The sequence below is a fragment of the Xenopus tropicalis genome, chromosome 7 (genome assembly GCF_000004195.4).
Source record: "Xenopus tropicalis strain Nigerian chromosome 7, UCB_Xtro_10.0, whole genome shotgun sequence".
In the NCBI taxonomy this organism is placed as follows: Eukaryota; Metazoa; Chordata; class Amphibia; order Anura; family Pipidae; genus Xenopus; species Xenopus tropicalis.
In genome coordinates, this window is record NC_030683.2 from 4,331,146 (window position 1) to 4,346,171 (window position 15,026).

Below are 15,026 nucleotides of genomic sequence, written 5' to 3' on the forward strand. Positions count from 1 at the left end.
AGGCCAGTTAGGGGGGGATTTGGGGTGCTTATTTGTGCCCTGGGTACCCCTGGAACTATAGCAGGGTGACTGTTACCCCAATGTTTCTATATATCTGTAACCTTGTTATGGGCTAAGGGGGCCCAGCCTGAAGGCCAGTTAGGGGGGGATTTGGGGTGAGTGCTTATTTGTGCCCTGGGTACCCCTGGAACTATAGCGGGGTGACTGTTACCCCAATGTTTCTATATATCTGTAACCTTGTTATGGGCTAAGGGGGCCCAGCCTGAAGGCCAGTTAGGGGGGGATTTGGGGTGAGTGCTTATTTGTGCCCTGGGTACCCCTGGAACTATAGCGGGGTGACTGTTACCCCAATGTTTCTATATATCTGTAACCTTGTTATGGGCTAAGGGGGCCCAGCCTAAAGGCCAGTTAGGGGGGGATTTGGGGTGAGTGCTTATTTGTGCCCTGGGTACCCCTGGAACTATAGCAGGGTGACTGTTACCCCAATGTTTCTATATATCTGCAACCTTGTTATGGGCTAAGGGGGCCCAGCCTGAAGGTTAGGGGGATCCAAGGCAAACGTGGCACCCACCCTGAGTAAAAGGCAAGTGATATTTATGTAATTCCCTGCTTGTGCAGTTCATACATGGGGCCCTATAAGGAGAATTATTGTCCCATTACGATGACAAGTGCCTGTAATATATACGGAACCGCCATACCCCAAGGACACCGTCTCCCATGGTAGTGCTTGTGATTGGCCCATATATCATGGAATAGATACAATTGTCACCCCAACGCGCTTTGCACCAAACGCCTCTGCACATGGGTTTATTTCTATGTGAATAACAGGATCCTGAAATTGCCAAACTGTATAATACGCCCCCCCCAAGCAGGGGATTAAAGGGGAAGTAAAACCTTTACACCTAACATTTATGTTGTTCCACATTTCCCTTGTATAAAGCGAAAGATTTGCCGTCAGATCAGCAGATTATTCTCTATAATGACCCCATTTTAATTGTACAGGGAATATTGTCATTAATTCTGATGATCGTGCAGTTCTGAAGGACAGAAATGAATAGGAGTCGGGCACGGGGGTCCGAAGGTGCGATTATGGCCCACGGCGCCCTTGATAGGCTGACCCCATCCATATCTCTGTGTTGGACGCCCTTGGCTGTGCCGTTCTGTAAATCCTTAATACCAGGCTCCTCCCATAGGTTCTGCTAATTAGCTTTTATTATAGCTCCGGCTTGGGGCAGGCAGTCTAGAACAGCACCGGAACCTCCAATTCCTCCCTCAGTGTTAATATCTGTAGGAGCTGCCATAGTGCCATTTTCTTTCCATGAACTCCAACCAACTGCTGTTTCTCTTGGGAAACCCTGGGATTTTTGCACCGGGGCACTTAACTATGGGCCATCTGTAAAGCTACTTTTGGCATTGGCCAAAGTGGCTGCTTCTTGGGCAGTGTATAGGGCCAAAACTGTGTCCCCACCTCCCCATCTGGTCAAGGATCGGCCAAGTATCTGCTGGGCTCTGTTGGCCAGGTCCGTATCTGCTGATTAAGTCAGTGCCGGTGTGTTTGCAGCTGTACCGCCCTGTGCCAGGCCCTGAGTGTGGCACAAACATGGCACAAACAGAATCCTGCTATAATCATTACGCTGTGAAACCCAATAATAATGTATAATAAAGAGAGATTACGGCAGCAGCCATAAAGCACCTCTTTCCCCGGGCCCCCCGCTGGGTATCAAGCAATGAGCTACGGCACAGCGCGCACCATCCACTTACATGAAGATTTACAGAACCGGACCCACTGCGCCTGCCTGTCCCATTTTCCACAATCATTAAGTGCATTGTGGGGAATCTTCTCCAATCCGTGGCGCCGTGGCGGCAGCTTGGATAGTGGGGGGTCCTATTCCCCTTCGCCCACCATTGTGCTCCTTTTATTAAATGCCCCAATGTGTTTCTTCTGTGAATAAAGACTGGCGCTGGTACCATAATAAGCCACTTTGTGCCCCATTCTCTTTATATGAGCATCTCTGTGGCTGCTGTAATTGTGTAGTTACTGGGGGGGGGTAGTGTGTGTTGGTGCTGTCGGACCGGAGCTTTCAGCACAGGGACCCCCCTGTATGGTTCTACAATACTTTATTGTTTGTGTTCTTATAAAGAAATATCCATTCGGGTATCGGAGACGTTACTGCCGGCTCCATTGGTTCTGAATTGGGTCTCCCTTTATTCTTGCAGGTTAACAGAACCCTCAGGATATCTAACAGACGGACCCATCAACTATAAGTACAAGACCAAATGCACGTGGCTGATTGAGGGCTAGTGAGTATCATGGAACAAACCCAGGGGTTTCTCTTGGTTTTGCCCCCGGTGCTGGGGTATGGGGGGGCAGGAGTGGGCTGTGTTCCCCTACAATTGGCCGGCAGACTGGACTGGGCCAAGGCAGAATCCCTCAGAAACACAGGGGCAGGGCAAGAGATAAGGAAGACCCCATTAGGGGGCCCAGTGGGGTTCCTGACGAATGCACAAACTCAAACTATGGTTTTGGGGGGATTAGGGGCCCTATAAAGTAATGCCAGTCTGGGTATCACTTGCACAGTAGCTCGGGCAGCGCCACGGCAGGTCGAGTCCAGAGAATATAAATGAATTTTATCCCGGTTCCAATAACCCAGATAAGAGAGCGAAGCCCCCCCTGAGCCATAACTCTCCCACCTACGCAGAGGGGCCCCCGGGCAGGAGCGCTGGTCTCCTGTGTAAGAATCAGACCCATAAATATTGCCCTAACCGACGCGGGCGCAATAACTCCGTCCGGCCTTGTAAAAAGGTTAATGGCTTCGCAGAATGCGATTCCGAGAGAGGATCCTGACCCGAAGGTCAGACAATAAACTAAACGGAACATTTATCCGCGGAGCCGGAACATAAAGGCGCGGGAAGTCGTTGGTACACGGGCTGCACTCCCAGCGCCCTCCCTTTATTATGGCTTCTTGGGGGATTTACAGGAGCCGCTAATAACAGAGCAAACTGGCAGAGCCTTGGCACTGGTGCCCAGTCAGCACTTTCCTGCTAATGTATTGTGCCCACTAATGTACTGTGCCCACTAATGTATTGTGCCCACTAATGTATAGTGCCCACTAATGTATTGTGCCCACTAATGTATTGTGCCCACTAATGTATTGTGCCCACTAATGTACTGTGCCCACTAATGTATAGTGCCCACTAATGTATTGTGCCCACTAATGTATTGTGCCCACTAATGTACTGTGCCCACTAATGTATAGTGCCCACTAATGTATAGTGCCCACTAATGTATTGTGCCCACTAATGTATTGTGCCCACTAAATATTCTGTGCCTTTGCCAAAATGGTGCCACGGGGCTGCCAAGTCCTTAACTGTCAGTACAGCAGCAAATGGGGGATTAAGGAAACCTGGCCACTCTGGCCGATGGGCATTGGGCAGCCTGGCAAGTCGCCATGGGAAGTCACTGCTGAGGGATTGCTGATTGGCCGACTGAGACTTGCAAGTTGGCAATTTCAGAGGGGGCAAATGAGCAATGGACACAGGGTGGAAGCAGAGGTTAGAAACTGCCTCTCTGTGACGCGCGCAGAGCTAACGCTCCATTGTTTCCTCACAGCCCCCACGCAGTGCTGAGGTTACGCTTCAATCACTTCGCCACTGAGTGTAGCTGGGACCATATGTATATCTATGATGGGGACTCCATCTACTCCCCCCTGATTGCCGTGCTTAGGTGAGTGACTCCCCCACTGTACCCAGAAACTCATTCTATCTATTATCATCTATCTATCTATCTATCTATCTATCATCTATCTGTCTGTCTGTCTGTCTATCTATCTATCTATCTATCTATCTATCTATCTATCTATCATCTATCTGTCTGTCTATCTATAATCTATCTATCTGTCTGTCTATCTATCTATCTGTCTATCTATCATCTATCTATCTATTATCTATCTATCATCTATCTATCTATCTATCTATCTGTCTGTCTGTCTGTCTGTCTGTCTGTCTGTCTGTCTATCTATCTATCATCTATCTAACTATCTATCTATCTATCATCTATCTATCTATCTATCATCTATCTATCATTCTATCATTCTATCTATTATTATCATCATCTATCTGTATATCTATCTATCTATCTATCTATCTATCTATCTATCTATCTATCTATCTATCATTCTATTATTATCATTTATCTATCATATATATACGTATCTGTCATTCTATCTATTATTATCATCTATCTATCTATCTATCTATCTATTCACATTATCTTTCTTTTCTATAAGGGAAGACACATGTGCCCTATTTACTAATCCCTGCCCCACATTTCTCCCTATCAGACCGGCCCAGAGGAAACTTACCCCCTGTGGGATTTCAGGGCCGTGTGTCTGTGAATCCTCAGCCATATGGAAACAGTTAGGAATCTGCTTAGAAAACAAATGAAAAGATCTGATTGGTTATTGTAGGCAACATGACTGGCGATGTTTGTCTCCAGTGCTAATAAATCTGCCCCTTAGAGTTGTAGTTTAACATTAACTTCCATTCTACAGGTTTAATGTCCCTGTCACCCCTGTAGCAAGAGGCATTTGGTACGGTCCAGCGTTTCTAAGCAACTGCACTCCTTAATGGCATATTGCCTGTTCCCATAATGCACTGGGGTGGGGCTTTCAAATGGTTATAAATACAATAATAAAAATGGTTGTCTCCTCTCTCCTTCCTGCCCCCTAGTGGTCTGATTGTGCCAGAAGCACCCGGGAATGAGACTGTACCAGAAGTTGTTACAACCTCGGGATTTGCCTTACTGCACTTTTTCAGCGACGCAGCTTATAACCTGACCGGCTTCAACATCTTCTACTCGTACGTTCAACCCTGTATAGTGCTACCGGCCCCGGGGCCACTCTGCTGGGGCTTCTGGGAGTTATCTGACACCCACATCTGTCCTTCTGGGGTAATAGGGTCCCTTTAACAATGGCCAAATAAGCACTCACCCCAAATCCCCCCCTAACTGGCCTTCAGGCTGGGCCCCCTTAGCCCATAACAAGGTTACAGATATATAGAAACATTGGGGTAACAGTCACCCCGCTATAGTTCCAGGGGTACCCAGGGCACAAATAAGCACTCACCCCAATCCCCCCCTAACTGGCCTTCAGGCTGGGCCCCTTAGCCCTAAACAAGGTTACAGATATATAGAAACATTGGGGTACAGTCACCCCGCTATAGTTCCCAGGGTACCCAGGGCACAAATAAGCACTCACCCCAAATCCCCCCCTAACTGGCCTTCAGGCTGGGCCCCTTAGCCCATAACAAGGTTACAGATATATAGAAACATTGGGGTAACAGTCACCCCGCTATAGTTCCAGGGGTACCAGGGCACAAATAAGCACTCACCCCAAATCCCCCCCTAACTGGCCTTCAGGCTGGGCCCCCTTAGCCCATAACAAGGTTACAGATATATAGAAACATTGGGGTAACAGTCCACCCTGCTATAGTTTCCAGGGTACCCAGGGCACAAATAAGCACTCACCCCAAATCCCCCCCTAACTGGCCTTCAGGCTGGGCCCCCTTAGCCCATAACAAGGTTACAGATATATAGAAACATTGGGGTAACAGTCACCCCGCTATAGTTCCAGGGGTACCCAGGGCACAAATAAGCACTCACCCCAAATCCCCCCCTAACTGGCCTTCAGGCTGGGCCCCCTTAGCCCATAACAAGGTTACAGATATATAGAAACATTGGGGTAACAGTCACCCCGCTATAGTTCCAGGGGTACCCTGGGCACCTCTCTCACAAGCTGCTTTTCTCCATGTTCCCCCCCAGAATAAACTCGTGCCCCAGTAATTGCTCCGGACATGGCAAATGCACTGGCAGCTCGTTGGTTCCCAGCAGAGTTTACTGTGAATGTGACAAATACTGGAAGGGAGAGGCTTGCGACATTCCCTACTGTAAGAACAACTGCGGGAGCCCAGACCACGGTTACTGTGACCTGACGGGGGAGAAGCTCTGTGTTTGCAACGACAGCTGGCAAGGTACGCGTGCCCCCAGCAGCCACACTGGCACGGGTCTGTCAGACTGGGCTGTGTATTTATGTTTCATAATTCTGTATATCAATTTGTATAAATGCAATGAAATGTTCCACTTCCCCTTTAAACACTCACAAGGAATACAGGGCACTTTGGTGTTTGGGAAACCTGTTCCTGTGCATTTGTTTGGTAGCACAGTGACATCTTGTGGCCCGTCTGAGTAATGCGCCTCTACGCCGACTTCATAGGAAAGAGATTTCTACTTATGCTAAATATAAAGGTATATGGGCAGTTATTTATATTAAGATAGAATTATTTGCCTATTAAATGGGCAATAAATGCCTGTATTTAACAAGACAGTTAAGGTGCTGAAATAGCCCCATTTTCCATTACTGTAACACTGAAATTGCAGCCCTCTGTCATTTATTAAAATTTTCCGTCACAGTTATATCCCCATGCACTGATCCTTATCTGTAAGCCTGAGACACAGGACAAGGGCAGAGTTCATTAGAGAGCTGTCGCTGAGTGGGCAGTTGAATCCCATCTCTGTGTGTAACTGTCAGACTGTCTCCCTATAATTCCTCCTGTATGTCACATTGACTGTGACATTGACTCTTTGACCCTTTTTTAACATTTCAATTTGGTGACCTATGGCAAACTCTATTTCACTTTTTGATAAATGTGCTACTTTGGCTCTTGGCACTTTAACCTTTTCCTTTGTCTCTTGATATTGACTTTAAGGTACCGAACATCACTGGTACTGGTGGGTTTTGGCCCAAAAGCGCATGTGATATTAAATTGTCCAGGATTGCAGTGCGTTATTATGTAGTTTGCTGTTTCACCACTAGGTGTCACTACAGTACTACAGACTCACCAACTTGTATATTTTGATTTAATGTTGATGTGACCTAAACTAATTTGGAAACAGATCCCAGGACACTAATTAGTTATGCTCATATGAAATGGCTAAAATTAAATCTTTTCATTTTAAGAGTTTGATCTCTAGTATTTATTACGTTTTATTTGCTTGTAAATCAGGAGTCATTTCTAACCTGCTTGTGGTGTTCAGACCAGTCCCACAAGTGATTTCTCTCGAGTATGGGAATAATCACAAACCCAATTAGAACAGTCGGACCCTGTAAATATTTAGCTACAGAGACACCGGGAATGATGTGAAATGGAACCCCCTCTGCTCCTGAAGGAGATGCCTATAGTTACAGAGAGGAGCAAACTAAATTCAGGAAAAAAGGGGAACAAATAAAATTAAGAGATTGGAGTCAAAAGGAGAGAGGATGAGAGACAGAAGGAGAGAGGGGAAGGGAAAGGGGGTTCGGGGAGTAGAGAGACAAATGGGGGGAGAGGGGAAATATAGAAGGGGGGAGAAGAGGGAGGATGGGGGGGGAGTAAGGCCAAACAGTTGGGGGGGGAATAGAAAAGAGAAAGAGAAATATAAGAGGAGAGCAGATTATTGGACAATGATTCCCCTGTTTGGCCCATGAGGCTCCTGTTGTTCTGTGAGTTCGGATCCATCTGTGGTTCTGCTGATTCCTTTCCCTGTCCCTGATTGGCAGATGGCGCAGCCCATTTATACCCAGCAAATACCCCCCCACAGGGTTAAACTTGATGGACATGAGTCTTTTTTCAGCCTCACCCAACATTCCACTGAGCTCCTACCAACCCCTTTGCTTCCCCCCCCCAGGCCCTGACTGCTCACTCACCGTCCCCTCCACTGACTCCTACTGGATTCTGCCCAACGTCAAGCCCTTCAGCCCCTCGGTGGGACGGGCCTCCCATAAGGCCGTGATGCACGGGAAGTTCATGTGGGTGATTGGAGGACACGCCTTCAACTACAGCTCATTCCAGATGGTGCTCAAGTAAGTGGGGGGGGGGGAAGGGGGTGCAGGGGGCGGAGTCACTATTGCTCATGGGTTATAGCCCCTCCTACTTGTAGTTCTGACATTATATCTGGGGCTCAGCTTTGCCACTAAAACATTGGTTTAGGGGTTCAGGGGAAACATCATTAGCAACTTGGGAATCCCTGTACTTAGAGCAGAATTCATTGGCACTAGGGCTCCCTCCTCTGGTCAGAATGGGATATAGCAGCCCTCAGTGATATGGGCCCCTGTGTTTATTAGGGTTCAGTTTCCTATGAGCAGATTCTGTGTATATTAGTATCTATATGTGTAGGAGGGAGCTGCCATATTGTTCAGCTCCCCCTAGTGGTGCCCCCCCCCCCATTCTGCCCCCCAGAAATAATCCCCTGTCTGTTCTGCTTGTGTTACAGTTACAACGTGGAAAGCAGCATCTGGAACGTGGTGCCGGTTCTGCGGGGGCCCCTGCAGCGATACGGACACTCTCTGGCGCTGTACCAGGTGGGCAAAAAAACTGCATTTACTGTAGTTAAAGGGGAACTTATCCTGTAGTAATGCCACAGAGGGAATAACTCTCCAATGCCACTAATGTTAATATTACAGGGGGGGGGTCACTATTTAATTCATATGTTATAGGCTGATTCTAAGCAACTTATCAACCGGCTTTCATTTTTTCTTTTTTATAGAAAAAAAATTAGGGTCACTGACCCCATCTAACAAATGATCTGTAAAGCTACAAATTGTGTTATTGCTTCTTTTTATTACTGATCTTTCTATTCCAGCCCCCCCCATTCATCCCCCAGTCTCCCATTCAGACCAGAGCGCGGCTGCCAGTCATCCCTGTGTGCGGCCTGCAGGGGGCAGCCTGACTGTAGCTGGAGTCAACACATTTCTCTTTATTTTGGGAAAATATGATTAAAATTTAACCAGAGTTCTGCAGAAAAGGGGTTTTATCAGAGGAAAAACATTCCTTGCGTCTATACGGGAGCGAAGCTTTGGCAGCAACAGAGACAGGCGGCTCCAGCTCTTCCCTCCATCGGCCGCAGCCGGATTCCCTTTGTATTGTTTGTATTCCTGGGTCATTCCGACATTTGGGATCTTTGTTTTTGCCACAAAATATGTTTTGGATAAAAGCAGCGAAACCAGTCCCTCTGCCATATACTTATTTCTTTCAGTTTGTATCCCACTACAAGAAGGAGACAGTAGGGCAAGATGGGGGCAGTAGGGCAAGATGGAGACATAGGGCAGATGGGGCAGTAGGGCAGATGGGGCATAGGGCAATGGAGACAGTAGGGCAAGATGGAGACAGTAGGGCAAGATGGAGACAGTAGGACAAGATGGAGACAGTAGGACAAGATGGAGACAGTAGGGCAATATGGAGACAGTAGGACAAGATGGAGACAGTAGGGCAAGATGGAGACAGTAGGACAAGATGGAGACAGTAGGGCAAGATGGGGGCAGTAGGGCAATATGGAGACAGTAGGACAAGATGGAGACAGTAGGGCAAGATGGAGACAGTAGGACAAGATGGAGACAGTAGGGCAAGATGGAGACAGTAGGGCAGTAGGGCAAGATGGAGACAGTAGGGCAAGATGGAGACAGTAGGGCAAGATGGAGACAGTAGGGCAAGATGGAGACAGTAGGGTAAGATGGAGACAGTAGGGCAAGATGGAGACAGTAGGGCAAGATGGAGACAGTAGGGCAAGATGGAGACAGTAGGGCAAGATGGAGACAGTAGGACAAGATGGAGACAGTAGGGCAAGATGGAGACAGTAGGGCAAGATGGAGACAGTAGGGCAAGATGGAGACAGTAGGGCAAGATGGAGACAGTAGGGCAAGATGGAGGCAGTAGGGCAAGATGGAGACAGTAGGGCAAGATGGAGAAAGTAGGGCAAGATGGAGACAGTAGGGCAAGATGGAGGCAGTAGGGCAAGATGGAGACAGTAGGGCAAGATGGAGACAGTAGGGCAAGATGGAGACAGTAGGACAAGATGGAGACAGTAGGGCAAGATGGAGACAGTAGGGCAAGATGGAGGCAGTAGGGCAAGATGGAGACAGTAGGGCAAGATGGAGACAGTAGGGCAAGATGGAGGCAGTAGGGCAAGATGGAGACAGTAGGGCAAGATGGAGACAGTAGGGCAAGATGGAGGCAGTAGGGCAAGATGGAGACAGTAGGGCAAGATGGAGACAGTAGGGCAAGATTGAGACAGTAGGGCAAGATGGAGACAGTAGGGCACAATGAAAACAGTAGGGCAAGATGCCCCAGCCCCCCTTCCATTCCCCCGGCCCCTCTCATAGGTTCAGGCCACTCTCTGTCTCTGCAGAGGGGGGAGGAGGGAAATAGGGGGGAGTAGAGATTGGATTCTCAGTTCAGTCACATTGAGCGCAGGAGTTGGGGTACCCCTAGGTGTGTGTGTGGGTTCCCATTCTGTGTCCCTGTACATATACTGTATATTGTATATGTAACTCCCTGTGGGTCATTCCTAGGGAGCAAGTGATTCCTACCTGCTCTTAGCGACATGTAGTATCCTGTGTGGATGGACTGTCAGCTCTTGTGGCGCAGCCTCTGTGCAGCACTGCCTTCCCTGTTAGGAAATAAAATTGCCCTAAAAATAAATGTAATCATCGTTATTGTGGCCCTTTATTCCTACACAGAGAATCAGCTTCATTGCTCCCTGACTGTCGCCTACAGGTGATACACGGGGGGGGGGCACTGAGTGTGTTGCCAGGTAGCAGCCAAGGGGAGGGACTGAGAGCCGGGAGTTGCGGCCGGTTGGCCAGCTGGGGAGCAGATGTGATGGCTGAAGGGATTAATGCAGCTGGTGAGGGGCCCCGCGTGGCCAGTCAGGGAGATAATGCCATTAGCCGGGCACTTGGGCCAGTCTGGGATTCCTGCGGGGGGGGCACATGTACCTTCTGCGCTTCTCTTGTTCTGCGTATTTGGCTTTAAGGGGAACTAAGATGTAGGTTGGTGCTTCCTTAGTTGATATATTAACTTTCAATTGGTCTTTATTATTTATTTTTTTATATTTTTTGAATAATTTGCTTTCTTGCAGCTTTCAAATGGGGGTCACTGACCCCGGCAGCCAAACCCTATTGCTCTGTGAGGCTCCAGTTTTATTGTTATTGATACTTTGTATAATGTATTTTTCAAGCAGATCCTATTCATATTCATGTCTCTCACTGAACCACTCCCTGGTTGCTAAGGTAATTTGGACCCCAGCAACCAAATAGCTGTCCCAATAGTCTCCCCCCCCCCCCCATGGGTCTCAGCGCCGCTCGTTAGACACAGTCAGTTCAGTTAATTTCAGCGCCACAATTAACGCCTTTTCTTTGACTCCCCTTAATGAGACTGTGAGTCGGCGCCGCTCATCGGCTGCTCGTGGGCTCATTACGCGCGGCCGCCATATCCTCGCCGGCTGCGGAACATACAGTAGATTCCTATTCGCTCCATTTGAGGAGCTGAGGGACAAATCTGTATCGATGGCCGCCGCGACTCCATGTTTAATATCAAATTATTAAGGAGGTAAATCGGATCAGCGCGTATGAACCATCTGGCGTAATTGCCCCTCCGCGCCCCCCGCGCCTTCCATCGCTTCTTATGATTTTGTTAATATTCAATTTCTTCTCCGTCCCTCGCATTAGCGATAATCGCTCGGAATCGGGGCGGATTGATGGCCCTTTTTATAGGGAAATGAGTGCAACTTTGATACATGGAGATAATAACGAGTCCTGCTGAGTCCAACCTGATTGGCCCATAAAGTTGCAGATAGTCATTGGCCCCTGTTAGCAGTTTCCAGGGCAACCTGTCACCGTTCTGAATTGTTCATGCAGCTCAGTGATAACTCCCAGCACCCTCTGTGCATTTACTAAGCAGGTGTTAGTGCAGGGATAGGCCAACACTTGCCCGCAATAATGAGCACCAACACTGCCCTCTCCCTGCACTCACTGCTTTATTGCCCCTTAATATTTAGTGCACTCACTCAGTTCCCCTTGCCCCTCTCACTGGCACAGTTATTGTACCCCCCCCCCACAGTGAAGGGTTAAAAAGCTACCCTATGGGAACCAGCCCACTATTCAAATCTACCTATCACTGTCCCACATATGTGATAAAAGGCTCTAAGTTTGCCCAGGAGCAGTAACCCATAGCAACCAATCAGCAGGTACCATTTACTAGTCATCTGTTTAAAAGCAATCATCTTATGGGTTGCTCTCGGTTACTGTTCATGGTCAAACTTTGTTCCTTTGATTACATATGGGGGCTGAAGGGGTCCCCCCCAAAACATTGTGTAGTTCAACTTCAAGTTAATGTTTAATATGTTATAGAATGGCCAATTCTAAGCAACTTTTCAATTGGTCTTCATTATTTATGTTATAGTTTTTTTAATTATTTGCCTTCCTCTTTTACTCTTTGCAGCTTTCAGTTTTATTGCTATTGTTACTTTTTGTAATTGTCTTTTCTATTCAGGCCCTCTCCGCTCCCTGGTTGCTAAGCTAACTTGGACCTTAGCAACCAATTAGCGGCTGAAACTGCAGAGCTCCTGAACTGAAAATGAAATAACAATTAATAAAAAATGAAGACCAATCGCAATCTATTGGTCCGTTAAAATCTCACCGTTCCTCTCCTTCTCCCGCAGGACGACATCTACATGTACGGGGGGAAGATCGAGACCATCGGCGGCAACGTCACCGACGAACTTTGGGTGTTCAACATCTCCAGCCAATCGTGGAGCACCCGTACGCCCACCGTGCTCAACCACGGGCAACACTACGCCGTGGAGGGCCACACCGCCCACATAGTGGAGCTGGATAACCGGGATGCCGTCATGGTCATCATCTTTGGCTACTCCTCTGTGTACGGCTACATCAGCAACGTGCAGGAGTTCTACCTCAGTGAGTCCCGGGCACACAGCCTGTACATACACTCGATTTATTACCCACTGTACTTTCCCTTTAAGGTGGGCAAGTAAACAGAGGGACAATGAATTGCGTAATGGCCAATCAGAGAATTAGTTTCAGCCTTGCCTCATACTTCATTGTTTACTGCTCTTGTGTTATAATCTCCTTATTATTCAGGCTGACTCTGCAGCTTATCTGCCTGTGTATGGGCTCCCCAATGGGCCGCTCCGACCAATATCTGGCCTAAAATTGGGCAGGACTCAATCAGGCAGGGGACTGCATCGGCTCGTTGGTGCATATATGGCCCATATACCTGCCGATTAGCAAAAAAACCTTTGGCCCTAGGGCCTGATATCACCCACAGTAGATGGACGGTGAGAAGACGATCTGCTCGTTTGGTGTCGGTGCCAAACGAGCAGATCGCACCATGTATGGCCAACTTTACAAGAAGGAAGGGGCATGGATTGGTCAGCAAGGAGTTGGGTTTTTGGTTGGTGCCCAATGATGGGAATAAAATAGTCCAGGCAGAATATAAACAGAACCCAATCATTTGCTATTGTTTCCCTGTCCAATGAACATGAATGATATGCCCGCCCCCTACACCCATATATTGGGCCTGGGTGCAATGACCCGTAGCCTGGGGGAGGCAAGTAGTAACATGAGGCTAGCACTCTGTGCCGAGGGGTAAATGGGCAAATATTTAAACTCAGTAGCATTTCTCATACACTGAAACAGAAGCCATTGGGGGGGCAGGTTTATCATGAAATGTGGCAAAACTTGTCTCGGTCCTTGTAGTGCCCAATGGCACCATTCTGGGCATTCTTTGTCTTAATACAGAGCAGTATACAATGCACTCAGTAGTCAGAACCAGCAGTGTATACAGTCAATATATACAGTCTGACAGATGCTGCTTTCACTAGCAATTATATTTACCCATAAGGGTGAAAATGTACAGTTATATATTGGGAAGTAGTTTAGAATGATATTGTCTTTTGGGGTGTAGTTCCCCTTTAATTTAGTGGCCATAAATGAAGACAAAACTGCTTCTGCCAGTTTTCCACTCCTTTCCCTCATGTCCTCATATAATCCGAGCAGCGACGAGATGAAAGTTTCCTTGGAACCGGCTAAATACTGACCTTGAGTTGTTGCCATCTAATCTGTTTATCTGCATCTCCCCCCCCCCGCGCCCAACTGTCCTCTGCCCACCACCTCCCCTATGGTACCGATGATTTATTCCTTTTATTATTCTCTCTGTCAAACCCCGAGCGCTCTTTACTTTAATTATGTTTTTCAACAACTTTCCATCTAACGCTGCACTGAGATGTATGTAGATAATCCAAATGGGCCCTTTTCTCCACCCAGATATTCTGCCCATATTCTCCTCTGCTTCCCTTCATACATTGTATTTATTCTTGTATTTTAAAGGACAGCACAAGAAAACTGCTACAGGTACAACTTACTTGCATTGGGGGGATAATTGCCTCTGGGAAGGGACTGGGGCTGTGGGATAGCAGGTATAGTAGGGAGAGATGGTGCCTATAGTAGCAGTGGGGGGATAATAGCCTCTGGGAAGGGACTGGGGCTGTGGGATAGCAGGTATAGTAGGGAGAGATGGTGCCTATAGTAGCAGTGGGGGGATAATAGTCTCTGGGAAGGGACTGGGGCTGTGGGATAGCAGGTATAGTAGGGAGAGATGGTGCCTATAGTAGCAGTGGGGGGATAATAGCCTCTGGGAAGGGACTGGGGCTGTGGGATAGCAGGTATAGTAGGGAGAGATGGTGCCTATAGTAGCAGTGGGGGGATAATAGTCTCTGGGAAGGGACTGGGGGCTGTGGGATAGCAGGTATAGTAGGGAGAGATGGTGCCTATAGTAGCAGTGGGGGATAATAGCCTCTGGGAAGGGACTGGGGCTGTGGGATAGCAGGTATAGTAGGGAGAGATGGTGCCTATAGTAGCAGTGGGGGGATAATAGCCTCTGGGAAGGGACTGGGGCTGTGGGATAGCAGGTATAGTAGGGAGAGATGGTGTCTATAGTAGCAGTGGGGGAATAATAGCCTCTGGGAAGGGACTGGGGCTGTGGGATAGCAGGTATAGTAGGGAGAGATGGTGCCTATAGTAGCAGTGGGGGGATAATAGCCTCTGGGAAGGGACTGGGCTGTGGGATAGCAGGTATAGTAGGGAGAGATGGTGCCTATAGTAGCAGTGGGATAATAGCCTCTGGGAAGGGACTGGGGC

The 15,026-nt window shown here is 48.0% G+C and overlaps 1 protein-coding gene across 1 annotated transcript in view; it reads left to right on the forward strand.

Moving 5' to 3' along the window:
• The window catches only part of atrnl1 (attractin like 1), a 424,206-nt gene that overhangs the window by 65,799 nt on the left and 343,381 nt on the right, over positions 1 to 15,026 (forward strand). The window contains exons 3-9 of the mRNA XM_031905726.1: positions 2,218 to 2,301; positions 3,611 to 3,724; positions 4,729 to 4,857; positions 5,819 to 6,027; positions 7,721 to 7,895; positions 8,306 to 8,393; positions 12,530 to 12,785. Coding sequence (XP_031761586.1) covers positions 2,218 to 2,301; positions 3,611 to 3,724; positions 4,729 to 4,857; positions 5,819 to 6,027; positions 7,721 to 7,895; positions 8,306 to 8,393; positions 12,530 to 12,785 — 1,055 coding nt within the window. The remainder of the gene's footprint in view (positions 1 to 2,217; positions 2,302 to 3,610; positions 3,725 to 4,728; positions 4,858 to 5,818; positions 6,028 to 7,720; positions 7,896 to 8,305; positions 8,394 to 12,529; positions 12,786 to 15,026) is intronic.